We start from the raw sequence: 27,286 nt of genomic DNA on the forward strand, positions 1-27,286 counted from the left end.
AATATTTATAGAAATTTTACTTTAATTTTCGATTATTCTCAAAAAAATAGCAATAAATAATTTTAATCCAGGATATTTTATGATTTTAATTTCGCCAATCACATGTAAATAGGGAAAAATTATATTTGCAGATGGGGCACTTTCTCGAAATGACAGAACTTCCTTATAAAAGGACAGAGCTAAGAGTTGGGCTAAAGCAGGGAACGAAGCGCATGACAATAAAGAAAGTATATGGGCTATAATGAAGCTTTAACGTCTCTGTAAACTTGGGCCTAAAAAGAACTTAAGTTCTGATTAGACTTATCCATTTTGGACAAGTTTAATCAGAACTTGGGCCTAAGATCAATGAAACAATAGTGTATTTTGGGGATATTTGGGCCTTTTTTCTCTAATTTTACCCTCTACTATATTTTTTAACATACTTCCAAAGCTTGTACTTTGTATCAGCGATGTCTTTTCTTTTTCTTTGACACAGGCACTACACCAAAAATATGAGGCCAACTCAACAAAATGTTAATGAACATAAAGATATATATAGTTCAAAGTTACCACTGGAACTGTATGTAAGGAATTTCAAAAGAGCTTACACTATATTTTAATAATTTGTACCATTTGCAACTGCTTACAATAGAACAATGAGCTAATTAACACAAGAAACTAAGGGACTAGAGGCTAAACTTTATCTCTGCCTTGCTAGTTGCTATATGTCATTCAAGCATTGCTTTTTTCCTTCCAACTATCTATAACCGAAAACTATGATTACAATCAGGGCACCCTGCATTCCCGATGAGGAGGTACAAATCTAGATAGCTAATGTGGGGATGAATTTACACATACTACTGGTAACACGTTGATATATTTATCGTTGCCAATGCCATTCTCAGGCCATAAATAAAAGAATGTGAAACCTTACTCCTTTAAAAACTGGAAAGCTTCTTTTTCTAGTAGTTCTGAAGGAGGTTTCACGTTATTAATATTCTTCACCTTCATCAGATCACTGATTTCATCAATCGAGACAGGAATGCTGGATTCATAATACATGTTAGTGAAAAGAAGATGGTATTTGAAAATTTAGATACAGTTCTTTTTTCATTAATATTACCTAGACAGATCATCCAACAAATAGGAGTTAAGATCAGTGGTATCAGCTTCCTCCGAGTCCTTCATTGTCATCACTTCATTCATACTAGCAATAACCTGTACAAAACAGTGGATCACACAACTAAAATTTAATTTACAAAATGTACAGATGCAAGTCCATTAAATATAGCTTATTCTTACTTCTGGGGATACACATGCAGTACCATCTTCTTTACCACTGTAGATAAATGTACATATTCTATGTAGTTGTTGAACACTCAAAGCCTGGAAGCAGAAGCACCGGTAAGGAAGATAAATGGTAAGATATGCATATTTCCAAGTGTTACAATATATATATATATATATATAGAGAGAGAGAGAGAGAGTTACAGGGCATATAGTATTTGTCAGTTCGTCATAAGTGATATTAGATTTCTCATGTATAGCCTGCACGGAAAAAAATTTGGATGAATGGACGTGCTTAGGTAGGCTGATACAGAACCAACTACATATTTCAATAGTTAATATGCACATAGAACTTTATAAAATAATAAGTCTAATAAGACCAAGTGCAGGAATATTCCAAGGTTTAAAAACCATAATAGTAAGTCATAGTGAAATTGTGCCTGCAATTATTTAGCGAAAAATAGTTGTGCCTGCAACCTGTTAACTTTTTCACGTATGTACTTTATTAGAGTTATCTTCTTTGTACTCTTTACTACAGAGAAAAGCTTAGCAATCCTGAAAAACTACAAATATTTCCAGGTCTCTCATAGCAGGTCCACTGGTATTCAAAAAGTTGACCATGCGATTTAAATTACAACGAAAATTTAAAGATCAAAGACCACTTAATATAATAACAAAATAAATGCATACCCCTCGGCGATGTTTTTAACCCTCAATTGTGAGGATGAAAATGTCACTGGGAATCCAAGTCAAAGACTACATGAGATAATATCACATGACATATCAACCGTCTGCAAGGGAAAAGCCAGTAGGACAACAGCCTCTATGTGTTATTATTATGCAAATTTATCTTTCATTACTGATCAAGGGCCTAATATGGAAGTTTAGATTTCAGGGCCCCATATTCGTTGAGACAGACCGAGATATTAATAAGTAAAACAGCAAAGAGCATCCTTATAATACTGCCTAACAAATAGCATCATGAAGATTATTTATATCACTGATTCAACTTCTAAATTCAAACAAGCACGTTGAGCCCACTACGTTGGGCAAGATCCTACTTTACCAGACTTGGATGGAAGAGTGCAACGTAGATGAGAGTTCAAGTATTTGACTTGGCAATATTATAACTATTATTTCATAATTTGGCCAAAAAGTAAATGCCATGTGTCTATACCCATGTCCAAGTGTCTGATGTAGATACTCAAGGTGAAATAAGTTGGGATAATTTAGGCAAGATCTGAAGTCATAAGCTTATTTCCTAGGTTTAATCTACCAGAACTATCTACTCTCAGAGCGACAAATGCGTACCAAAAATTCAACGGCCTGCCTTAAGTGCTTTAGTTCATCCCATGACGAGCCCGCATACTGTATCAAGAAAGATAAATTTTTATTTTTTATCATCTGGAGACTAGTACCATACGAAAATGAAATAAGGAGTTATCTATCAACACTAGTACCGCTTCTGTTGCGTGGCTACACCAAATCTCCAGTTCAGCTATACCAACCGTCACCAATTCCCCGTTGCTGAATGTGCAACTTTTATCATCGACAAGAAGACTGGAATGCATACAATGCAATAGAAATCATTAAACAGAACCTTTACCTGAATAGTGGACATATAGAAATATATAGGAGCTGTGAATATTGACTAACTACCTGTTAAAAAGCTGTACATTAATGTGAGTAAATGTCTGAGTGCACATTTTCTGTACAAGAACGGGATGCACCTGAAAAATGAAGAAAATTTGAGAAGTTTAAACATGTAAATTTTTAATTAAAACATTTGCCACAGCTGCATAGGCCATAGCACAGAGTTACTTACACAATTGTGCTGCAATGTACGGAGAAAACGGTTTAGGCAGTCAACTATCTCTTTCCAGGGATTAGGCTCAGTATCTATTTGCGTTTTTGGTTCCTGAATGATAAAGTAATAAAATTTACAATTTACACTACAAGGAAAAATATATAGCTGAATATAATAAGACAATATGACTTTAGCCATATTTATCAAAATCATTGATGTAGTCCCACAAATATTATTATATAGGTGGTACTCAATGTACAAATCTGTAATTAGAAATTTAAATTGCCGACCAAGAGATTAATTTAGGAAAAAGAAGAAAGTGGCAACGAATAAGTGAGAAGCCCCAGCAATACTTCATCCTCAAGACTGCTCTTATCATGGAAAATGTCATAATTTGTCAAGCAAATGTCTTTCCTTTTAAAATTTTCAATAATATTTGCTAATCCACTAAATTTTAGTTTAATATCACCTTAGATTTTTTCCATTTTGATGCAGAAATTGGAAACAGAAGCATCCTGAAGTAGAGATATCTTGAGCTTTACCCGTGATTTTAGATAATAACGGTGACAAATAGAATAAAATTTGAGGTATGAAGTGCAGAATCAATGTGTGCTTTGTAATCTGTTCTAAGTATTAGCTAACTATGATACTCGAGAAATTACTTTGTTGTCTTGAATACAAGCTGTACCTGAATACAACGAGAAAGAGGCGACGCCAATTCCTTCTTTAAATTGTCCCGAACTATTCCATATATCTTTTCAACATAAGCTGTCAGTTGCTGCTTAAAAAGCAAAGCTGGATACTTGGCGTCGATCGGTTGCATTACCTCTAAGTTGGCAGAAGAAGATCGAAAAGTCTGAAATATTGTTTTTGTTTAATAGTGAATACTACATGTTTGGGCATTATGCTGACATATGACAGTTCCAGGCAACTAGATGACAATTCAGTAACAATATTTACATATAATTTGAAATAGGTTTAAAAGACTTTAGGCTCTAGCAGTATAAAAGTAGGGTTAATTGCATTTCGCATAAAAGTAGGGTTAATTGCATTTCGCATCCCTGTGGTTGTTTCCATTGTCACTTCGGTACTACTAGTTTTACTAATTGCACTTTGCACCTAATAGAAGTTTTGGCACTGCAAAAAGCACCCTTTCCGTCAATTTCTCCATTACCATTAAATAAAGCAGGGGTAATAGAGTAATTTTCACATTGTTTTATTGCATTTTGACGCTTAAACTATAACACATTTTTCATCTAAACCATTGAACAAAAAATTCATATAATTATGACCATCAACTTTAAAAATCGTATAGTTTAACCCATTTATTAAAATTTTTTATGTTTTTTCAAAATCTCAAAATTTCAAAATATTTTAAATATATTTGAATCAAAATTATTACATAATATTTTATTATAATTTGAGTATGATGTAATCTCTCAAATTATAAAAAAAATTAAGAGATTCAAAAATTGCGAAAAGAGTTCGAATAATTTTCAAAAAGTTAGTATTCTTTAATAATCATGATAAATTAAACTCAATCATATTTCTGTTATTTTTAAATTTTTTCGATAAAAATTTAAAACATCTATAAAACACACATTTATATGTTTGATAAATAAAAATTCACTTAAAAAAATTTAAGTAAAATTGTACATTTATTATATGTTTTGATTTATTCTAAAAAATTAATATATATATATATCATTTCGGAAAGTTTGTTACATTATTTTCAACTTTATTTTTGGCAATTTTGCAAAAAATATCATTTAGAGGGTTAAAAAATTAAATAACGTATAATTATAAAAAAAAGGTTCAAGTGTACAATTTTATAGTTGAGAGAAAAAGTGTAAGAAAAAATTGTTCAAGGATTTTGATGAAAGATGTGTGAAACCTAAAGGGTCAAATTACACTTTAACATTGTCAATTTACTATATTACCCCTGACCTATTTAATGGTAACGGCAAAAATAGGCGGAAGGGGAAGGGGTGCAAAGTGCAGCGCCTAAATATATCCGGGAGGCAAAGTGCAATTATCCAAACTAGTGATACCGAAGTGACAATGGAAACAACCACGGGGATGCGAAATGCAATTAACCCTAGAAAAGTATAATCTCGTACCTGTGTCATCCTACCGAAGAAACTTGTAGGCTGGGGAGGCTTAGATGACTTTAAGCTCCGTTGAAGTAGAATCAATAATGTAGACGTGTTAGAAAGCCAATAAACCATATGGTCATTGTCAGCCTCATTCTGGGGAGTCAAAAAATATACCAACGTTCAGGTCTGATGATATAAATACTTAGAACCCAATTTGGACTGTCACAAACTATAGTAAAGATGTGTAGATACATATACGTGCGTGGGTGTGTGAGTAAGCATATAATTTTAACACATACTAATTATTAGTATTTCTTATCATGTATATAATGTTACAACAACTACGATTCGACAAAAAGAGATTTAAAAAAACCAAGATGTTTGGTTTATATCAAGCTAAATACCATCTTTGTTAGCTATAAGATCCATGATGGTAAACTGGAGATATGTGGTCTGGAATGAGGAAAGGGCAATCGAGGTACATCTAAACTTTCTACTTTAGAAAAAATAAAGACCAACTAAAAGGAGGCAAACCTAATGCATAAAGAAATGAAGCAGTAATTAATGGGGAGAGGTAAAGCTTATCCGACTTTTACTTTGACTCAATGAAATATTTCCTACCAACTATTTTTACAATTGTAGCTGCTGTGGTGAAGAACCTAATGCAAAGAAGACGGAAGACTTGAATTGGTGCAAAAATACTTCAAATAAATCTGGTCCTGGATTCACTCAAAATAACAAAGAGCAATATTTATTTGACAATATATAATAACTATAAATTACCTCTATTGCAGAACCAATCATCTGAATAAGTCGATCAAATACACTAGTTCTTTCTGATTCAAAAGATTTCCACTGCAAAAGGCATCTGAATATGATAACTGCTGCAATTGGTTTATCTTCACTAAACCCGATATTGTTCGCAACACATCTGATAAGAGTATCTGTGTTCTCCTGCAGGACAATTAATATAATTATACAAAAAGTTTTTTAGGTATCAGGCACAAGAAACCTGCATTACTCCGAAACAGACAGCAAATGAAGAGGAAAACAATTTGTGCTGATTTACTACGAAAAGTTGTTTATTCAACTCTACTGAGGAAAAAATACCAAACTAAAAATCAAGTGTATCTGTACCAAGCGCGATGCTCATGAAACGTGTTTAAAGATAAACACGCTTTAAACCTTCTATGAAGATTCATAAATTTCGCATATATCATACAGAATCATAAATGAACTAAGATTCTATAACAATATTTTTAATATGCCCAGAAGAAAGAAGTACACCATAAAAAATAGGGTTAAATCTCAAAGTAGTCACTAAACTGAAAACCATATATCAAAAAATTCACTCTAGTTATCGAGGTCTCACTTGTACCACTCTAGTTGAGAGTAATGACAATACCGTTAGTCAAGCTAGTTGACTGTTAGTCATAATTAGTTGACTTGACGGAAATTGTTTTATCATTGACACCATTTACAGCTGGATAGACGGGTAACACTTGGCTATCACGTGGAGTCAAAATAAACTAACCCAATATCTAGTTACTGCCCGAACTAATACATACATATATTTATAAATTGAGTTTTGAATGTATGTCTACATACAAACAACTCGAATATAAATACTAGCTTCTCATTGTGAGCCATGAGTACTTTTTTCTTTATCATCCATCACAGGGAACCTGCTTGTATCAAGGAACTTTTAGTTATCTAAACATTTCCAACTAGTTAAGTTTTATGCATGTGGAACAAATTACCAGCCAATCACAAACTTATCTTTTGAGTTTTGAGTTTCAATTTTGTATTTAATTTTCATTTTTAGATTGAAAAATGTACTTCTCATTTTTCTTAAATATTAATTTTATAAATATAAAGGAGCACAAAGATTTTCTAAATTAAATTTCAAATTTGAAATTTATGTCTCTAATATTCTTTTAATCATTTTGTTGTATCTTTGCAAGAAAATATAATTTTCACTTTAACTTAAAAAACTGACTACTTTTAAAATAAAATGTATACTTTTCTATAAATTTTAAAAGAAAGAAATATGTATTTAAAGGAAAGCTTTTAATTGAATATAAAATTTGAATATTTTTTTATATAAAAAAGTATATTTATTTTATAATGATTATGTATAACAAAATTTATGACTAAGAACGAAAGCTTTTGATTTGAAGATAAAGAAACTTATTTAAATATTGAAAACTGTTTTGTAGTACCAGACAACATAAAACCACCATCCACGTATTCTAGATTTTCCATCAAGTCAACCAAACTGATTAACGGGGCTGTCATTATTCTCAACTAAAGTGATGCATATGAGTCCCCGATAACTAGAGTGAGTTTTTTGATATATGACATTCACTTTGATGACCACTTTGAGATTTAACCCATAAAAAATGCACACTATGCCATGCAGTAGTAAACAACAGGTTTGAAATATCATATGATGTGCCAATATCATATGGTTTGAAATATCTTATGATGTGCCAGTTGGTGAACTGAATTCTAATATCAACCAAAGATTTTCCTATCACATCTTAAACAAGCAACTGGAAGAGGAAAAATAGGCAGAATTTTTAATGTGTATATATCTGTTTCAGTGGAGGGAACATACACGTTGTTTGTCCATAATTGATTTCCTCATCTCATCAGAGTCGGTGCCAAACTTCTTTATAGGTGGTGTACCTTGCTCCCTCTGTAAGTAAAGAGCAAGTACTTCAATAACAATTATAGAAACAAAAAAAAACACAAACACAGATAAGAAAAAAATGTGACTAGATAACTGGAAAAGATATCTAAAGTATTATGCCGGCTATACTTCAACCCTTGCAAGATGACCATTTTGGGAAAGATGCAAGCAATATGAAAATAGCAAGGGAAAATTTATGTAGTTCAGAGAAATAAGCTACTGACAGAATGTTAACCTGACTTGGCTGTTTCCGAAGCGATTGCTGTCGTAGAATTTGGTCCTCCGCCTCAATGTCAGACAGTTTTTCTACAAGTCTAACAATTGAAGTACATATTCAAGTAACCATAGAATAAGTCAACTATAAGTTATTCAGGATACAAAGTAATATGTGGAACAAAGGAGCCTGCTTTTACTCTAACCATATCTGTCAAATTAGATATCTTAAAATAGCATCCAGAATTTAATCGTAGATTCATAATAAATTTCTTCAGTACGACATGTATAACCATTAAGTAATTGAAAGGATAGGATTTTTGATGTAACAACCTTTGCTTGTCAGTCTTCAGCTGTATAATCATCGTTTCTGCTTCCATACATTGCTTTTCTAGTGAATTAACTCGAGACTGCAATATGCGGCAAGAGAAAACCCAACATAAATGGATGTGAATTATCCAGTAAATTACACACTTATATGTCAATAGCAGACAAAGCAATTTCACACAAAGCGTTATCAAGAACATTTGCACAAAGTTGTTCAGTTGGAAATTTAACCTTGAGTTCTGTGTTCTGACCCTTCAGCTTTTTGATTAATTCACAATTACTAAGTTCACTATCACTAAGTTCCTTATCATCGCCCGCGACATCTTCTGCACTATCACTAAGTGTCTTATCATCGCCAGCTACATCTTCTGATTTCACTTCCTCCTATAAAGATAGATTGGAGAAAATTAGAGAGACTGCTAATTTTCCATTAGTAAATATGTACTTTAATTTTTGGTATAATTAAAAATTGTAGAACAAACAACATCATGAAAATAATAAGAATATATTTGTCCCATATTTTACCAGATTGTAAACTGCATTTATAGGCTCATTTTTAATACAGTTAAACCTCGATGAAGTAATAATCGATAAAGTAATAACTTCGCTAAAATAATATTTTTCTCCGGTCCCAACATAATGGACACAGTGTATTTTTACTCCCGGTAAAGTAATAAACTCTCTAAAATAATATTTTTTCTTGGTCCCGACCCTATTACTTTAAAGAGGTTTAACTTATATAACTATAATAGGTTTGAAGTCAGCCAGAAAGCTCTATGTGGACTACACCAAGCTAAATGACATCAGAGGTACTTGAATTGATTAAATTACGGGAAGAATGATTAACTCAAATAAAACTTAATTTCTTGATGCCTCAAATCCTAAGTATAGAGTTTTCAAGTAGAGAAATATTCATGCTCAAAACTAACACTATATTACAAGAAAAACAAATAGTAAGAACAACCAGTTTATACAATTGGTATAGCTACACATGATGAAGTTAAACTGGCCATCAGATGATACATGTGATTAAAAAGAACAGATCAATGTATAATCGAGCTCATTTAAAGACATTTTGCCACTGCAAAAGTCGTGATTAACTTAATAACTACATCAAATATCTATTTTCTTGTTACATCCCTTGGAACATTGTATGACAAAAATAAAAATTAAAACTATAATATTCAGTGTAGAATCTGGAAACAGAGTAAAGCCTTCAATTAAAAAATTATCGGAAACCTTGTGATCATGATTCTTATTCGTCTTCTAAACAGAAAAATTTATCATGCAAAATCAACTAGTAGAAACTGCAGGCGTAAACAGATAAAAGATTTTTCCGTAACAAAATATGTCATGGATGATACATATCTAAAACATAAGTGTTTCAAGAAAGACTGTTCTAGTTAAAGTTGACCAAAGGAGTAGGTCTCCTTCATATTCAGAATTTAGGCTCTGTGTAAGCTCTCACATTTTATTCCTGCCCTGTGTAAGTTTTTTAAGACCTCCACTCCTCCATATATAGTTCATGTGAGCTCGCTTTTGAATGATTTTTAGGCACAAAACTGAGGAGGTATCTATTCAAATTAGGTCTAATCACATGCAATCATTTACAATTCAGTTGTGACTAAATATAATGATATAAAATAATTTTAGATTTAGAGTATAGAAATAAATTATAAAGAAATTCAAAAATTAAATTGAATTGTGAATAGATGTTATACTCCAATTTAATCATAAATAGATGTAACTATTCACAAGAGCAAAAGTAAAATAGAGAAGCGTATTTGGCAATCAAAGGAAAAGAAAACATTGCAGGTGGAGGGGACAGAGAAACAAAAAATTGATCTGGCTAAATAAGAAGTGGAGGGGATGCATTGATCCTTGCAGGTTCCTTCCTCCTTTCCTCATAGACAATGGTCAGGGGTTTAGATACTCACTTCTCCTCATCTCAATGTACTTAAAAATCTTAATACATTGGAACAAATGTAATTCGGCTCAAATTAAAAAAAAACATTAGTAGACAATTTGTTCATATCCTAGTTGCACGGCTTCTTACACTATTTCTCAAAGCCAAAGGTCAGAGGAAAATCTACCGCACTGAAATATATGTAATGACTTACCCTCGTGCGTTCCGCTTGCTGCATTCGCAACTTTGCTTCTTGAACTTCCTTTTCCAAATTATCTTTAGCAGCTTTAGCATTACCAGCTTCTTCAGCAGCCTGAAATCAGAAAACGCACCATTGTTCCCATTTACTGTATCCTATATATTGGAGCATAGGGCTCATAATTTGGATATATAACTCAAATTGAATAAAACCCAAAGCTTAAGTACTAGATGTTCTTTCATTACTGTGTGTAGAATAATCAGGAAGTCTCATGTCAATAACTGGTAATAGCAATGAGGTCAGTGAATTATGTTCGTTTAGAAGCCCAATTTTTTTCAAATCGTTCCAAAAGGGGTTAAATATCAAAGTGATCATCAACTGAAGACCATATATCATTTTTAGCATCAAACTTAACGGAGTATAATTTAAATCATTAAAGTCATAATAAATATTAAACATATACCTCAAAATACGTGCTCGAGAAGTAAACATTATGTTTATGGAGTTCTACATATTTTTATTGAATCCTACTACAACCAAATTAAAAGTTATGAATTCTAGTATTTTAGATAATATAGTGAGATTTTTACAAATTTATCTACTATTTATTTTAAAATTTTTAGTTAAGATTTTTGATTTAAATTAAAATATTTAGTAGATAAATTTATAAAATAATTCAATGAAAATGTATAGAGCTTCATAAAAATAATTTTTAGTTCTGAAGAACATATTTAGAGGTATCTGTTTAATATTTATTATGACTTTAGTGATTAAAATGATATCCCGTTAAGTTTGATGATTAAATTGAAATATATAACCTTTAGTTACATGACCACTTTGATATTTAACCCGTTCCAAAAGTAACAACTTTGTATAAGTCATCCATTAAATTGTGGCTTAATTATAATTTAGCCCTTAAAGTATAACACAATGTACACATAAACCCCTGAACAAAAAAATTGTATATTTTAACCCTTCAACTATGAGATTCGTACATTTTAACCCTTTTCTTAAATTTTTTACCCAAATCACCCTTGAGGGGTATAATGTTCACAATTGTATACTTCAAGGGTAATATTGTTAGTAAATCATTATTTTGTCCCTTTTTATTTAACCAAAAACATTTTTTTAAAAAAAATGAATTGTGTATTAAAAATTGATAAATGTCCACATATTAATTGTTATTATAAGGGTTTATTTAGTAATAAATTTTTATTTGATATACTACCTTCATTAACTTTATTTACAATTTTTCGATACTTTGAAAATTATTTCAATCTACACAATCTTTACTTAAATTATATATTACATACTATTATTTATTTATTAAATATTTATATTTTTGATTGTTAAGATATAAAGAGTTTCAAATCCAATCAACTATTTATTATTATATTATGATACAATTATTAAAGGGTTAAAGTGTACAAAACTAATAGTTAAGGGGCAACAATATACAAAACTCGTAGTTAAGGGGCAAAAATATACAATTGTGAGGGTAATATTGGAAAATATTTTAACAAAAGGGTTGAAGTGTACAAAACTTATAATTAAGGGGTTAAAATATAAAAAAAATTTCTTTAAGGGTTCATGTGTACAATGTGTTATACTTTAAGGGCAAGATTATAATTAAGCCTTAAATTTTCCAGCACGATGGCTTTCCCCAAACTTAGATATAAGTTATGCTGTTTTTTCCACATTTACAAAAAAGTACGACTCAAATAAAGTTGAGGGTTAGCATGAATTTAAGTTTGAATGAGAGCTGGCCACTTCTATAATAATTGTACCGTTTTGAGCTTTTTTAGTTCATTGCGTGCCATTCTTACTTTCCACGCACATTGAGTAGCTATCGCAGCTTTCTTCAGCATCATAAACTGTTTTCGGGCCTGGTGTTTCCGATGATGACTCTACAAATGACAGTGAAATTGATCAAAACGGCATGCAAAGTAGCAATAATGTAAATTTTAAGCACCCTTGGTTACAGAATTATCACTGTTTCACTATCAGATATTTCCGGCTTTCAATCCAGGGGAGACAGTCAGATTGATGACAGGGACATTTTAATAATAATAAAGTTAATTTTTAGAGTTTCACACTAAGTTTAACACCATATATTATTAGTTCATTACATTCTTGTATATAAAAATAAATATTAGTGAGAGAGAGAGAGAGAGACCGAAACAAGAAGGAAGTGGTAGTTACTCGTAGTAGCAGGTCCTTCTCCACAATATAAGAAGAGACCTCGTAAGGAGTAATGTCAGTGTGAAAGGTAGTCTCAAATTCGGGTTCTCCTCTTCAGCCTAATGGTTAAGCCAGCCTGACTCAGAGACCAACTGGTCAAACAGGGACGAAAGTCCGCCATAGTGATCCAGGAGGAGGAAGCCTTTAAAAGTGAAGGCCAATTTTCCTGCTTGAGTTCCCTCCCTCACACATGGCTGCTCTGTTTCTGAGGTGCCGCACCAGTTTCATGGACGGAACCAGAAAATGAGGTTTGAGAGGGAGAAAAATTTTCAACTATAAATTTACCAATGAGGTGAAATTATTTCAAGTTATATTTTTTATTAAAAAAATATTTTTTTAAAATATATATATATATATTTGTATTTTAGTCCATAATTTTTTCAAAGGGACCATCAATTTTATCAAAAAGTTAAATTTTTGTACATATATTAAATTTAAGGTTGGGGTAATTTCAGAATGATCAAGCTGGTTTTAAGATCATTATCGGATTTGAAAATATTAAATTGTTTTCGGCTCAGATCGGATTGTTTCGGATTCTGTTAAATTTCGGGAAATCTAATTTGGATATAAACTCGGATATCGGTTCCATGTATCTCGGTTCAGTTTTTTGTATCTGGACCCATTTTGCCATGTCAAAGCACTCTCTACTAAAGAAAATCCTTCCAAAGAATTTTACCAGGAATATTGCCATTGCTTTGAAATCATTTAAATTTCATAATTTCCACAATTCAGAATACATTATATCCCAGTGACTTAAATAGCCTCAATATTATCAATACTTGTAATATAGGTAACAACTAAAAAGTAAGGATTCAGCTTGAGATATTAAAAGAAAATTTATACAACCTACTATTCAAGCTGATTGCATGCTTCTTAATCACTGGGTGGTTAAAATGTGAGGCATGCATGTAATCTAGGAACCCATATCTACCAATAATTTTATACATGCAGTTACCTGTATACGTGTTGCTGCATTATGTTTCCTCTTGACATAAAAATCATGCCGAGCACACATCCCCCGCATTCCAGCTTGGATATGCATAGCTGATAGCTGCTTCTTTTTGTAAGATCTCCTAGAGAGGTTTGCTCGGATTTCTTTCTGTATCGTCACACATGCAACTTCTCTTTTCCTTCTCTCATACATCTGCTGTGCAAGTTGGACTGCAATCATCCCAGTAAAATAGTAAGTACATGATTACGTCATTTAAATTGTCAAAAAATTTGCACATTGCTTTATATAATGTACCTCTGCAATATGCTTGGATTTGTATTCCAGAAAAACGCAAGGTCAAATAAGTTTTACGAGCACAGTATGACCGATATTTGCTCTGGATAACAGTTGCAGATTTTCCTAAGAATTCTGTACGAAGAGCATCTAGTTCTGCCATCTGACCAGCTTTCAGAAACAGTTTTGTCTTGCCAATCTGAAAAATTGATTAGACCTAATGTGGTTAAATAATTATTAAGACAATACATCATATTTTGTAGCTAAGCTGATCTATCCTGGATAGATTTCTGCATATGCACAACTAGCCAGTTCATGCAAACAATATTTAATAGGGGAGCATGCTTCAAATATATTGAAAATGGAAATATTTTTGAGATGCTATGTATTGATTAGAACCTCAAACAAGATATTTTAAAAGGATTTGGTCAATTTAATATAATACAACCTTAAACAAGATATTTAAATGGATTAGGTCATATATTATAGATTATCTCCGATTATCTCATTACCACTTCTGTCAATTATACCCCCATTAGCAATTTTCAGAACATTGCATATAAGAATGAAATTGATCATCTAAAATGCATATAATAGCAATCCTTCTAACAAGAAACAAAATTTTTTGTCTACTAGACACTCGTAATAAGACATCCATAATTACTCTTAACATAAAATTTCAGATAAAAAATTGTAGAAACAATATGGACAGAAAAAAAATATCTATTTGCATGTGTTCTTTCTGAGTCAATGTTGTCCATCAACAAGCATAAATGTATTGAATTGCAACCAAATTAAAATTAATACCTGGTAACCTTTGAGGCCCATTTTCTGCAAGAGCTTCTCGGAAGCAGCAGCTTCATCATTGCTTCAGAATAAAAAACCACATCTAAAAATTTATTACTCTTTTTTAAAAAAGAATAAAATAGACCAAAACCACAAAAAGTACTCATTAATCAAGCTAGCAAAGTTCACAATGTAACCTTCCACTCAAAAGATTTGGTTCAAGTATTTTAAATCGTTCTACGAATTCATCGAATGGTTTCCGTGTGGGAAATCCAGCACAACTGATCCTGATTGCCTCCATAACTCCCTGAAAATTATTAAAATGGTGTTCACAGGGTTGCCTATGTAACAAGTAGTTAATAACACATTACAGGGACATTAAAAGGTGAACTAACCCCACATCGAAGCTGATTTAGTACATTATGATTCTCAAAGATACCGGGCTTCAGAAGATTGTTTGGCTTTACACAACGAACATAATGTGGCTCTGTAGCATTAAGTATCTCAAGCAAAGTTTGAAGTTGTTGCTAGTAGGACACATTCCACAAAAGAAAATGTAAAAAATAATTACAAAGCCATCCAAAATAAAATTAAAAATGTAGTTAGAAACAAACAAATATACTTTGAATCGAGTAGCTATTGACGAGAACTTTGATTTATTGGAAGATTCTTCAGGTAAAGGTGGGAACAGTCCTGACACAAAGGGGCACTTAGAATCACTCAAGAGTGATTGGTGCTCTCCTATAACATAGTCTTTATTTTTATCCAGAAAATAATCGGTTTGATAAGTGACCTGAAATCAAAATTAACATTAACTAAATTTAAGGAACAAAGCATTCAAATGTAGTTTCTATATTACTAATGGAGTTGCTATGAACAGAAGTACATACATCACCAGCATAATGGTATATCGTAAAATCCGTTTGTGATAACTTGGGCTTGCCGAAACGTTTATGGTTGCTGAATGTTTGGTACAGCTTTTGTGCAAAAGTTTCATTCGTTGATTTTGGGAACATGCTATAGTTAAAAATCAAGTTAGCTGAAATCAGTGTCTAGTTAATTAGTCCAATCATCTTGAAGAAACACTTGACAAGCTTAGCAAAACTGCAGCTCATAGCTAAATGCAAACATACCAAGCCTCATCCAGAAGTGCAATCACCCCTCCGGGTTTCTGAGATATTAACACACAACACATCATAAAAATAAATTCAACAGGAAAAATATATGTTTCCAGGAAGAGGATATTTAGCCAAACTTTTGAAATGCTGGACATATACAACATAGGTTTGTTGTATTATTTTAAAATCTACATTACATACTGTTTATATAGTTATAAGCATCATTTAATACTCATAAGTTGTGGACTGGAAATACATTCTAAGGATGGCTGCAAATTTGGTCCCTGTCTTGTGTTACAAAGCTACAACTTAGGCCCCCACCATGGTCAAAATTGATCACAGATAGTTTGGACAATTACGCTCAACAGTTATAATACCAAGTCATATGAAACCATTTTTTTGCTCGACATATTAGGTTTTGGCTGGGTTTGAATTGGAAAATATACTTCGGTTTCATGTGCTACGTGGGATAGGGTTTGAGTAGAATGTATCTCAGAAGAGTTTGAGTGAAAAACTGAAGCTTTAAGGAGCATTAGATCACAAGCTCTAGAGTGTAGGAAGTCTATACTTTTTCCATGATAGTCTAGATGTTGATGCAGAAGCAAAGAACCAAAGTGCATACTGTAGTCCGTGCGGAAAAAACAGGTTAAACTGATCTCCCACGTACCTATCTAATAAAATTCTATGTAACACTCTTTTACCAGTTTAAAGCGCATTTCTTTTCCTACGAGAAATAAACTTACTCAGTACGGGAGTATATCTTATTTACATTTCATTCTATATAAGCACACATTATCGATCTAGATTTCAATATCACATCTCACAGATTGTGTTTACTTGGATAGAATGAAATGATATTTATACTCTTACTTGAGGGGATTAAGGAGAAATGTTTATAATTTTTCATTCCTTTCCTTAATCCATGCAAAAGTTCTAAATGGAGAAAGGTTTATAATTCACTACGCAGATCAGATTTCATTAAGTTCACGTCGCAAATTCTTCTAGAATGAATGAATCTCGATGGAGAGGAAATTCATTCCCCTGGCAGGACTTGTAATTTATTTTGGGTTACAGTTGCAATCTCCTTGATCGAGTAAATTTACACTTAATCTTCCGATCCTGCTTTTGACCTTCAAGTTAATAATTTAACACGAACTCTGACAATTTAAATTGTTAATATATATTCTTATATGATATTGCTTACAAATTGCTTGTGCAGTTTGAACTTCTATAAGTTTAAACTTGTATCCATATATTCCTCCATGTAGACCATTTACCCTCCGGACCAAGTACTATATTATGGATTAACTTCATAAATTTTATTCTTTCATCCATTCTGACCCCCTCAATTCATCATACTATTCCATCTTTTATCATATCTTTCTTTTAAGTTTGGTTCACAATTTTTTATTAAAGGACATCCCCATTCCATTCTCTAACCAAACATTGGAAGTTTGTAGATACACCGTAAACAAGAAAAGAGGGGATGATGGTGTGGAGAGAGAGGCATTTTGTGCGTCTGTTTACCTTTTCGATGAGATCGAGAATATCTTGATTGTCGACAAACTCTATATAACTCCAGTCAATTTCTTCTTTTGTATACTCCTCTTGTTCCATCTTAAAAACATGCTGCCAAAGAAAAACATGACATTTTCCACTAGCTTAGCATAGTTCCTTTAAAACTTTTCCAGGAAAAAGAAGACATAGTTTAGACATTAACCTGATTGAAATGTTGTTGAAGTTTTTCATTGGTTAAATTGATACAAAATTGCTCAAAGCTGCATAAAACCAAATGTTAATTATTTAACCATATAAGCAATTGTACAATCAATATACATCCAGAAAGTAGGCAGTCATATCAGCAAGCTATTTAGTAATGCCCACACACTACCATGTCTGACACTACCATGTGTGACTCAATTAAGATCATTTCTTGATCAAACCACCTTACAGATACACAACTCAAAGAAAATATTCCAAGTATTTTTCAATCGTGTATTCAAATGCATGGTTGTCATTGCGTTACTTATAAATGTTTAAAACAAAAGCGTACCGGTTAAGCACCTGTTTGTCTTGAAACTTTCAAAGCCATAGATATCCAGAACCCCGATCAGATATTTTGATTCAGGATCTTGACCAATAGAATTATTAATCTTGTTTACAATCCTGTGACCCATGTAATCAAGTTGTTCAGTTCATAAAAATCTGATCCACAAGTCACTTCACAAATCATGGTATGCTACACGGATTATACTTACCAATCAAATAATCTTGAGTAAACAATTTTTGCCAAAGCATCTCTACTGACTGCAGCAGCATCTGGGTCAAGGAATTTCGTAATGGTATCGTCTCGAGTTACCATCACACGTTTGCACAAAGAATCTTCAAGAGCTTGCTCATCACACCTGTAAAAGAGTAGCACTTAGAAGCATTCATATATATTACTGACTAAAGTGCGCCATGAAATACCACTAACCTAAGTAGCTCAGCCGTTGTTTTTAAGTGAAAACGAGAGTCGTCATCCTTAGGTTCAGAAGAATCTGCGTCAGAACCCTTTTTGAAATTAATATTGCCCAGGTGGAGAATAGCTGCAATCACTCGGAAAATAGCCTCCTGCAAATGGAATATTAGCAAGAATCTATCATAACGTTCAAATAAATGCAATTTGAATAGACATTAACCTGGTCATCCGATTCAATTCCCACAACATTCATGGCCCTTCGTGTTTCAAGATACCCTTTAGAATCATCCATTGCTTCCAGCTCAATACATTTTGATTGGTTAAGATAGTGGTATTTTCGTGGATTGCTTAATTTATACTTTTCAGCATCCTGAAAGCCAGCATGAGGGGGGTAAATATATATACATGCATAGATAAATGTATATATGTATTTAATATTTAAAACTATGAAGAGCTTTTCTAGTTAATTTAACCGGCTATAATTGGTTCTTGTTTTTCTAGTATTTTTATGCATGTTCTAGTTTTAGAGCTGTAGTTTGTCTGTCTTTTTTAGTGTTGGTTGTATCTGTGCTTCATGTAGTGTCTGTACTTCATGTACTCTTCCCTCCTACTATAATTTGTCCTCTCATTTTGTTAACACATTGGTATTTCAAAAAAAAAAATCGACTGTTATAGAAGTGAAACTTGAAACAATACATGTGAAGGTAAGTATACCATAGTAGATCTTGTAATAGCGGACGTAGGAAAAGGAAGATGAATCAAATATTTAGAGAAGTACATTTGGAACATAGAAACTAAAGGGAATTAGTCTAGGAGTTGATCAATGCATTTCCTTCGATCAAGGTCCTGATGGTTTTTTAGGTTAGTTCAAGCTTTTCGGAAGTAAGCTGGTTCAGTTTCATTTTCCAGGCATCCGGATATTTGTCAGTTAAAAATCATGATACAGAAAACTTTAGAGAAACTTAGAAGAAGGAAAAAACAACAGGGCATTATAGTTATCGAGTTTATTGGACCAGGAAAGGGATATGCATTTATGCACAACAAGGTGTTAGCTACTTGTAAGGTTTTAGAAAATGTAAAGAATATATAACCATAATTAAAATATATAACATTAGAAGTGCCGGAGAAAAATTATAGTCGAAAGTCATACTAAATTCATATAAACCCGTCCTAAAACTGCACGCATTAAAACTGCCAACCTCTAGTGATGGAACAGCCAACTGGCTAGGTTCTCGTGATATGGAGTTCTAAATAAATGCAGAAAAAAATTAAATTGTGTTGTTATTTCATGTATTACTCTATTTATTCTTGAAGCCTACAGAAAAGAATAAAGCGATATAATGTGTTTGACGTAACCTTACTGGCAACTCCTTCAAAGTGTTCTTCTTAAAAGGTCATATTTAATCTAATTAATATCTACTAAATTTTATTGTCATGTGGAATTTCAAATTACGATATATCTCTATAAAAAAACAAGCCACTGATTTGGAGAAGTATAATTAAGAGAAGTAGTGAGGTCACCCTGATACAAAGATGCTTTTTCAGAATAAACATATTTCTTATTGTACTTGACTCCTAGTAACTTCCATCTCGATTCTGCATACCATCAGACTCTTATAAAACAAGGGGAATTTTATAATTTGTCGCAAGAATTTTCTCTCTCATTAAATCATAGAAGAAATTACACAAAGGTCTACAACTCATTGTGACTACCTTCACGGTCCCGACATTTTCTTTTGAGACATTTAATGTAAAAATTATATCATCTAATCTGATAGTGCTACCTTCGGTGACACTAAACGAATAAACAGCCAACTCCATGCTAAGATGCACAAAATTGACATGTAGAAGGAACATCATTGTGAATTTTTCCAAATCAACAGGTGCGGATAAAGAAGCTCAGGGGGCTTGAGCCCGCCTCTGCTCTCTATAACATTTTTATATACCCTATAAATTTAATACAGTTTATATTTCAAACCACTCTATTAAAACTTCAGGTAGCCTATATTTGAGGATTACGAGACGCTTACAGTTCTTTTGCCTAAAGATATTTCCCCCCTCTTACTAAATTTCTGGATCGGCAATAGCAAACCAGGAATGACTTCGAATCCAGGTGGCAACTAAGAGAGGTACTCTGTCAACTATTTTACTACGTAAAGTCAGTTGTAATACATCATAAATCAGGCAAGCTGCCGCTGCATTATCAAATTTCATGCTGCATAGATATAAGATGTATTTCATCACTTTCTAATAAACCGCGTGCACAATGCAGCTCACACGGACACAAGTCTCCTGATCTTTATGTCATTCAAATAACAAAGGGGGATACTAATTTTTTAGCAGCTATCAGGAACAGGTATTTCCTTGATATTTCTTAATTAATAAAAAGGTATTCAAATTTACGCATACAGTAGCACTAAGCTACTATATATTCAATTAACTATCAGCTCTAAATTCATGAAGGAGTATTATGGAAACAAGAATGAGATTTACCTCTGGGGGTGCAGCACAAAGCATATAGAAGCAGTGATAATTTCGTTCAGGATCCGACACCTGACAAACACGGGACCTTTCCAACAAATAAGTTCTGATAGCAGCTCCTGAAATCCTTCCTCGTGAATTAAATTGAAGCTCCACAAACTTACCAAAACGGCTGCAATGTATCACATTTGAATAAAAAGAGTTTTAAATAGTCAAAAACCAAAAAAAAATATTGATTACAAAATTAAGAAGGTAAAAAGAGGGTTTTCAAGAACAAACTATGACACCTTGAGTTATTGTTCCTCACAGTCTTTGCATTACCAAATGCTTCAAGAACAGGATTAGACTGCCAAATTAAAAAATTCAAATAAGATTACTTTGCATATATAAAAGAAAGTAAAAAACTTAAACCAAATAATATACAAATATCATACACCAAACTTGATAAAAAAAGAATAATAACACAGAATTTCAAGTGATCTACATACTTCTAGGACTTGCTGCTCTACACTTCGTTCTTCCGTTCCAGATCTTCCTCCCATGAATGCAAGATACTGCATAAGCATTTTTGTGCATTCTGTTTTTCCAGCACCACTTTCTCCACTAACCAGAATTGACTGGCTTACCGCCTCATTGATCATATGCCTGTGCTTAAAGTTCCGTTTAATTGTAAGGCTATGTATTAGCAAAATCGCAATTTGATGAGTATAGAGACAGTAAAGTAGGAAGTTTACCTATATGCGGTATCTGCAATAGCAAATGGGTGTGGGCTTAGCTCATGTAAAGCAGCCCCTCTGTACTTTTTCATCACATCTTTATCATATAAATGTGGTAGATTTTGGAATGGATTCACAGCAATTAATATACTACCTGTATAAGTCTACAAGCAAGACGAAATCTTAATTGTGTCATGACGAAAACTATTATAAATGATACAGAAAAATTAAGTGCATCCTATATTGAGGAATTGTAAACAATTAAACAGAGGAATAATTAGAAGTTTCAGGTCAGATGTCAGATAAATATACTGCTAAGAATAAAGTACGTAGATATATGTGTGCTGCAGCCCAACTATAGCAAATGTCACAGCACAGAAGTTGCCAGAACAAAAACTTAATAACTAAATAGAAAAAATATTAGTACAAAAAAGGATAAATGCTTACATATATTTCATTGAGATCGTATCGGCAACTTATATTCTGCAAAACACCGGGCTCGTGCAGATAAGTTAGCTTTGTCATATCATCTACACCAGTCTCAGGGAACTCTGGATCTTGTGGATGTACATTGGATATTTTACATTTAACCTAAAAATATAAAACGTGAAGGTGCCATGATGAAAAATTTATATCTCCAGTTTATAACACTGTCACTAAACACGACTAATAAACAAAGTTGTACAAGAACTACATAATTTACAGGAAAATCTTGGTGATGCCAGTACACAACCCAAAGCGGCTATAAACAAATAGAATTTGTTATAGAAGCCACTTAACCAGGGTATCGGACTTGAGATTCTTACATGTTAACGGTCCTAATTTCTTAATATATATCCTTGAAACTTGCACACCTCTAATCAGAAAGCTACAATTCCAGATCCAATGGTTGATGGCATTGTGAGTTTTTTTTCATGACAGATGTCTAAATATCATGAGCTACTTTTTACTTCTATGTAATAAATGATCATTTTTTCGTTCCAAATTCTTAATGAAGTCTTTGTATCTTAATGCACGTATTTATTAGAGCGGGATCCAGTTAGGCATTGATTAATCTTTTACTAACCGTATCTCCTGATGTGCATTTTACTGTAATCTCCTTGTCCTTGACTGCCTCAACCTCCCCAGCTTTCCAAGCTATTTCAGAATCCTCCACCCAAACATGAGATCCAACTACTACAGTTTTTGAGGCAGACTGCAAAAGAGAGTCACATGCATCAGAAGTTGATACCATTATGGAGTGTATATTTGATCTGCAACCACCCGATACCAATGTCGTGCATTTATTTGTTGAAATGATCAAAAAAATTGATGACAGTGAGGTAAAATATCTGAACGTTCATGATGTAATTCGATTGAAAATTTACAAACATCAATTACATATTTGTCCTACTCTAGCATTTACTGAATCAAGTCAGCCAATAGAAAAAATATAAAAAGAAAATTGTAACAATTCTTTAAGTAGCTTAAATCTAAATAAAACACTCTTTGGTCCAAAAGCCAGAGATGGTCACCATTACTTAAATTACATGAGATGAGAAAAGTGAATTTCGATTTCCAGTGTAAAACCAGACAATGTAAATATTATTTAGGGAGGTTGATATCTCTATAAATGCATTAAGGATTTCGAAAAGGAAAAAAAGCAAGATGCTCAAATAAATTACAGTAAGATGTTGGAAAAATGTCTCACATTCATGATCATAGTTTTGACTTAATTACACAAATTACAAATTCGTCCAAAAAAAACAGCACAAAGAATCAAGAATAAAGTCATAAATCAAGCTATAGAATATTACAAAATCTAGCTTCACCGCGAGATATCACAATAGATTACATACCATTTATGAGGAATTGAGGAGCAATAGAACCTTAATTTATCTTCGAAAATGTGACAAGGCCACAATAAACCATTGGTTGTTCACATAATACATGGACAATGTACGTATATAAATTACATAATGACAGCCCTGATTGTTGCATGTCTCTGTTTCTCAACTCTCATTGATCATCATCTCACTCTCTAGCTCTGCATATATATATATATATATATATGATTTTGTATAGAATGAAGGCCAATGAAATGATATAAAGAAATGTTGCAGAGGCTGACAATGGCCGATGGGACCTTAAATCTGGTTTTGTTTCGATCAAATCCCCTCTGCAACGCTTTTGGTACGTTGATTTTTTTATTTTGTTCTTAAAAAATTTCTCAGTGCATGTCTCTTATTTGCATCAGGAAGGGAAAACAAAAGAAAGCTTAAAACACACAGGCGTTGGAGATTGTAGAGGATAGAGGGGAAGTCATATATTTTGGTTCCGCTGCTGCCCCTACTTCTTGCTATTTTTTACAATTTAAGTTGTAACAAATTTTGTTGCCTTGTTATCTTTTACATTTACATGGCAACGAATACTTAACCAAATTATTTAGAAAATAAGGGGTTTTCTTCATCCTAATTCCTTATCTCGAATTTCATTTCTATAATTATTATATTTCTCAAAATTGACCCTAAATTCGTTTTTAAATACTTATACATCAATTTTTTAATAATTAAATTCACGCATACGCCACATTGATTTCATTTTCATGGACATGTTTCGGGTATCAGGTATGGGTTTTGATTCTGAAATTTAATCATCCAAACCCATACCTCAAATTAGACCTGGCAAATCGAATAATCGGATCAATTTCGGATCGTTTCCACATTCGGATTATGATATAATTGGAAACCAATTAGATCGGATCAGATATAATTCGATTCGGGTCTTCTTCAGATTTAAAGCGGATGAAATTCGGATAAAAATTAGACAAATTCGGTTCGGATTAAATTAGGTTCGGATATTTTCGGATCATAACTTATTCATTTTTTTAATTTATGAGACTTAAAAAATATTTTTTTTATTAAATATAGTACTTTTAATATAATATATTGTACTTTTACAAAATATAATGATTAAATAATAATATTATCATAAATATAAAATACTTTTAAATATCAATTTTACTTATTTCGGATCACATTCGATTCGGATAAAATATGACTTGGTTTTATTCGGTTCCAATTTATAATTGAATTTAATATTTCGGATCATATTCGATTAATTTTTTAGTTCGGAAAATTTTCGAATCAGTTTAATTTGATTTTCGGATAATTATCGGATTATATTTTCTTGAAATAAGTCAATGTAAATAAACACCTTATTCTGTAACGCGTAATTTGTAATTGTATAAAACAAAAATAAACACTTTCTTTAACAGGTTAAGTGGCTCTGTTCGTACTAAGTACTGAGTTCATATCAAAGTAGAGCATAGAGGCACAGTGGTCACCAACTGATAGTATGTGATATTGTAAGTTTGCTTTGCAAAACTTTTATCAGGTCGTTCATCTATTTTGGCCTGCTTTTCGAGTTCTTTTCTAATTTATTATTTGAACTCTTTTGATTTTACGCGAAATCTGCTTTTCTAGTTTTTTACTAATATATAATTTTAACCCTTGTGATTTTACAAGAGGTGCGAAATGAAAATAGGAATTCATAATCATCTGTCACTAGGTTATTAACGAATTCATATTGCATTCATTATACTGGTTAAAACTTCAATCGACATAATTAAAAAACACCAATGATTTCATAATGTCATGTCTGGCTCCAAATATGCAGATCCTGAATTTCAAGATTCCAAATAATCTTGTCCTTTTTTACAATTTGGGGCAGAAAATGGCATTGTCATCATGTCATGTCACTGAAAAACATTGGAGGACCCCATCCTAATTGCCTATTGCTACTAGGCTTTCCATGTTCCTCCGGGACATAAAATGACAATGCTAATGTAGGTTACTCTAATTTCAACAATATATTTGACTTGAATGAAAAAAGCATATGCTCACGAGTAATTTAAAACTTGTTTGAATGATGCGAGCCTAGGACATTAGGCAAATAGTAGTAGCGTTGAAATTAATGGCTTAATTTCATTTTGTCTCCTTTCATCTATTAATCATGAATGGAGGCTTTGTCAAGAATTTACTCCCTCCACTTCTCTTACATCTAGTTTCTATATACAGACAAACAGTTGCATGCACATACCCACATTTGTGTGAAGTTGGCTGAAAAAGTAGGGGGATCATGGGAAGTTCTCAAGCTAAGGGAGAGGGGGATGTTAAGACTTTGAGGGCAAAGGTGAAGCTTCAGAAGGAGGAGATGAAAGAAATTATTAGCACGAGGGAAATCGAGAGGCAAACATATGAGCGACAACTTATGGTTTTCGCGCTAAAGGAAGCAGAGTGGAAGAGAGAAAGGAAGCGGCTAAGGAATGAGGTAAGGATAATGGAAGTGAAAGAAGGGAAAATACAAGGATTTATGGAATATGAGGTGTCTGTGGGAGATAAAGATCTGAATGACTGGAAAATGTTGGAAAATAGTTATGTCATGGAATACATTAGAGAGGAGAGATTGCGACGAGACAAGGCTGTTGATAAGTGGAAAAGGTTGTATTTAGCAATCAAGACCGAGCTAGATCATCTCATTAAGATGACACATCAAGGTATAATACAGTTTTAAACTTTTTAGTTTTCTTTTAATACCATCATCGTCATTGTCAAAGTTTTTCCTAGCATTATAGTAGCATTATAGCCTCCTCAGCATGTTGGCGCGAGTTCTATGATGAGGACTCTGCAAACACCTGCTTGTCTTGAGAAATAAGAGTACCCCTTTCGAGTTTTATATTAGAGCCTTTTTCGATTTTGTTTTGTTCTGTTTTGCAGACGAACGGATGGCCTGGAGACTTGAGGAAACAAATTTGATGAATGAGTTGCACAGAGAGCTGCAGGTTAAAGAAGATACCATTGAACAGCTATGGGAACAGTTCGCATCCAAGGAGAAAGAAAATTGGAGGTTGGAGAGAGAAGTTGACATACTCAAGCAGAGTTCACGGATTATGGCTCACCGGAAGGGGAAAAAGATGTCCAAGTGTCTGAAGAAGCTGCAGGCAAAACAAAATGAGATTTTACGATCTTACTGCACTCAACTCTGATGCCACTCAGGAGATGCTATGAATATATATGTGGAATAATTATAACAGCAAAAGCACATAACTCCCCTCATTATTAAATCAAGTACATTAGTCAGTAATGTATAATGCTTTTGATCCTGTTTTGGTGTGTTTAATTCTCTTTCTCTTTCTTATATTTTATACTAACATCGGTTTTGTATATCCTGATCATGTAAGGCTTATCATTTTCTAGTTGATAGCAAGTAGAAGATTGACATTGCTTTTGCGCACCAGACACAACCTTCTTAATATTTGCATAATTGTAGGACTGTTAGCTGTGCCCGTTAACATATATAATAATATTATATATATATTAACATTCCCTCACAAATTTACGATGATGAATCGAGAGTTTTATATTAACAGTGCCAAATTGCAAATAGAAAGCTACAGCAGTAGATTACTCAATGTGCTTGGATGGAGATGCACCAATTAAGTAGATTAAATTTATTGTATACATACTGATTCAGATTCCGTAGCAATGACTGAATACATCAGATTAGCACCTTGCCCCTGAACTGATTGTGTTGACGGAGGAATCTGGTAACAACAAAGATTGAGATTTCTCGCCGGAACTAAGATCTGTGACGGTGGTTCTTTGCCGGAAACTTAAGCGGTGTGTGATTGATTGTGGTTGTTTTAGGCTGAGATTGGTCAGAGTAAGTGGTGACTCTCTTATCAGCTCTCAACTTCTTACCCTCTCAA

At 32.8% G+C, this 27,286-nt stretch overlaps 2 protein-coding genes across 2 annotated transcripts; one reads left to right on the forward strand and one right to left on the reverse strand.

The window, feature by feature from the left end:
• Positions 1 to 564: 564 nt before the first annotated feature.
• LOC141678869 (myosin-6-like) lies at positions 565 to 23,786 on the reverse strand. The gene is made up of 38 exons (XM_074485292.1): positions 23,376 to 23,786; positions 22,604 to 22,732; positions 21,985 to 22,128; positions 21,556 to 21,701; positions 21,310 to 21,466; positions 21,109 to 21,167; positions 20,834 to 20,993; positions 18,561 to 18,710; positions 18,356 to 18,492; positions 18,138 to 18,284; positions 17,944 to 18,045; positions 17,600 to 17,657; positions 17,407 to 17,508; positions 15,895 to 15,932; positions 15,652 to 15,778; positions 15,384 to 15,554; positions 15,157 to 15,288; positions 14,959 to 15,068; positions 14,783 to 14,843; positions 13,997 to 14,174; positions 13,706 to 13,911; positions 12,297 to 12,416; positions 10,525 to 10,623; positions 8,636 to 8,788; positions 8,411 to 8,487; positions 8,100 to 8,178; positions 7,790 to 7,870; positions 5,953 to 6,123; positions 5,194 to 5,322; positions 3,762 to 3,929; positions 3,092 to 3,184; positions 2,926 to 2,996; positions 2,727 to 2,826; positions 2,578 to 2,634; positions 1,471 to 1,527; positions 1,282 to 1,365; positions 1,103 to 1,197; positions 565 to 1,024 (listed from the first exon to the last, which is right to left on the reverse strand). The coding sequence occupies exons 1-38, from the start codon at positions 23,376 to 23,378 to the stop codon at positions 910 to 912; spliced, it is 4,266 nt and encodes a 1,421-aa protein (XP_074341393.1). The 5' UTR covers positions 23,379 to 23,786; the 3' UTR covers positions 565 to 909.
• A 1,684-nt stretch (positions 23,787 to 25,470) lies between these two features.
• Positions 25,471 to 26,806, forward strand: LOC141678363 (uncharacterized). The gene is made up of 2 exons (XM_074484663.1): positions 25,471 to 26,074; positions 26,295 to 26,806. The coding sequence occupies exons 1-2, from the start codon at positions 25,657 to 25,659 to the stop codon at positions 26,561 to 26,563; spliced, it is 687 nt and encodes a 228-aa protein (XP_074340764.1). The 5' UTR covers positions 25,471 to 25,656; the 3' UTR covers positions 26,564 to 26,806.
• Positions 26,807 to 27,286: the final 480 nt, after the last annotated feature.

The sequence above is a fragment of the Apium graveolens genome, chromosome 8, assembly GCF_009905375.1.
Source record: "Apium graveolens cultivar Ventura chromosome 8, ASM990537v1, whole genome shotgun sequence".
Taxonomy (NCBI): Eukaryota; Viridiplantae; Streptophyta; class Magnoliopsida; order Apiales; family Apiaceae; genus Apium; species Apium graveolens.

Coding starts and splice junctions, on each gene's coding strand:
- LOC141678869 (XM_074485292.1), bottom strand. Junction 8,789..10,524: donor AGCAAGCGGAACGCACGAGG/GTAAGTCATTAC, acceptor CTATCTTTATAG/GAGGAAGTGAAATCAGAAGA. Junction 5,323..5,952: donor TGATTGGTTCTGCAATAGAG/GTAATTTATAGT, acceptor TTGACTCCCCAG/AATGAGGCTGACAATGACCA.
- LOC141678363 (XM_074484663.1), top strand. CDS start 25,657: ATGGGAAGTTCTCAAGCTAAGGGAGAGGGGGATGTTAAGACTTTGAGG. Junction 26,075..26,294: donor CATTAAGATGACACATCAAG/GTATAATACAGT, acceptor TCTGTTTTGCAG/ACGAACGGATGGCCTGGAGA.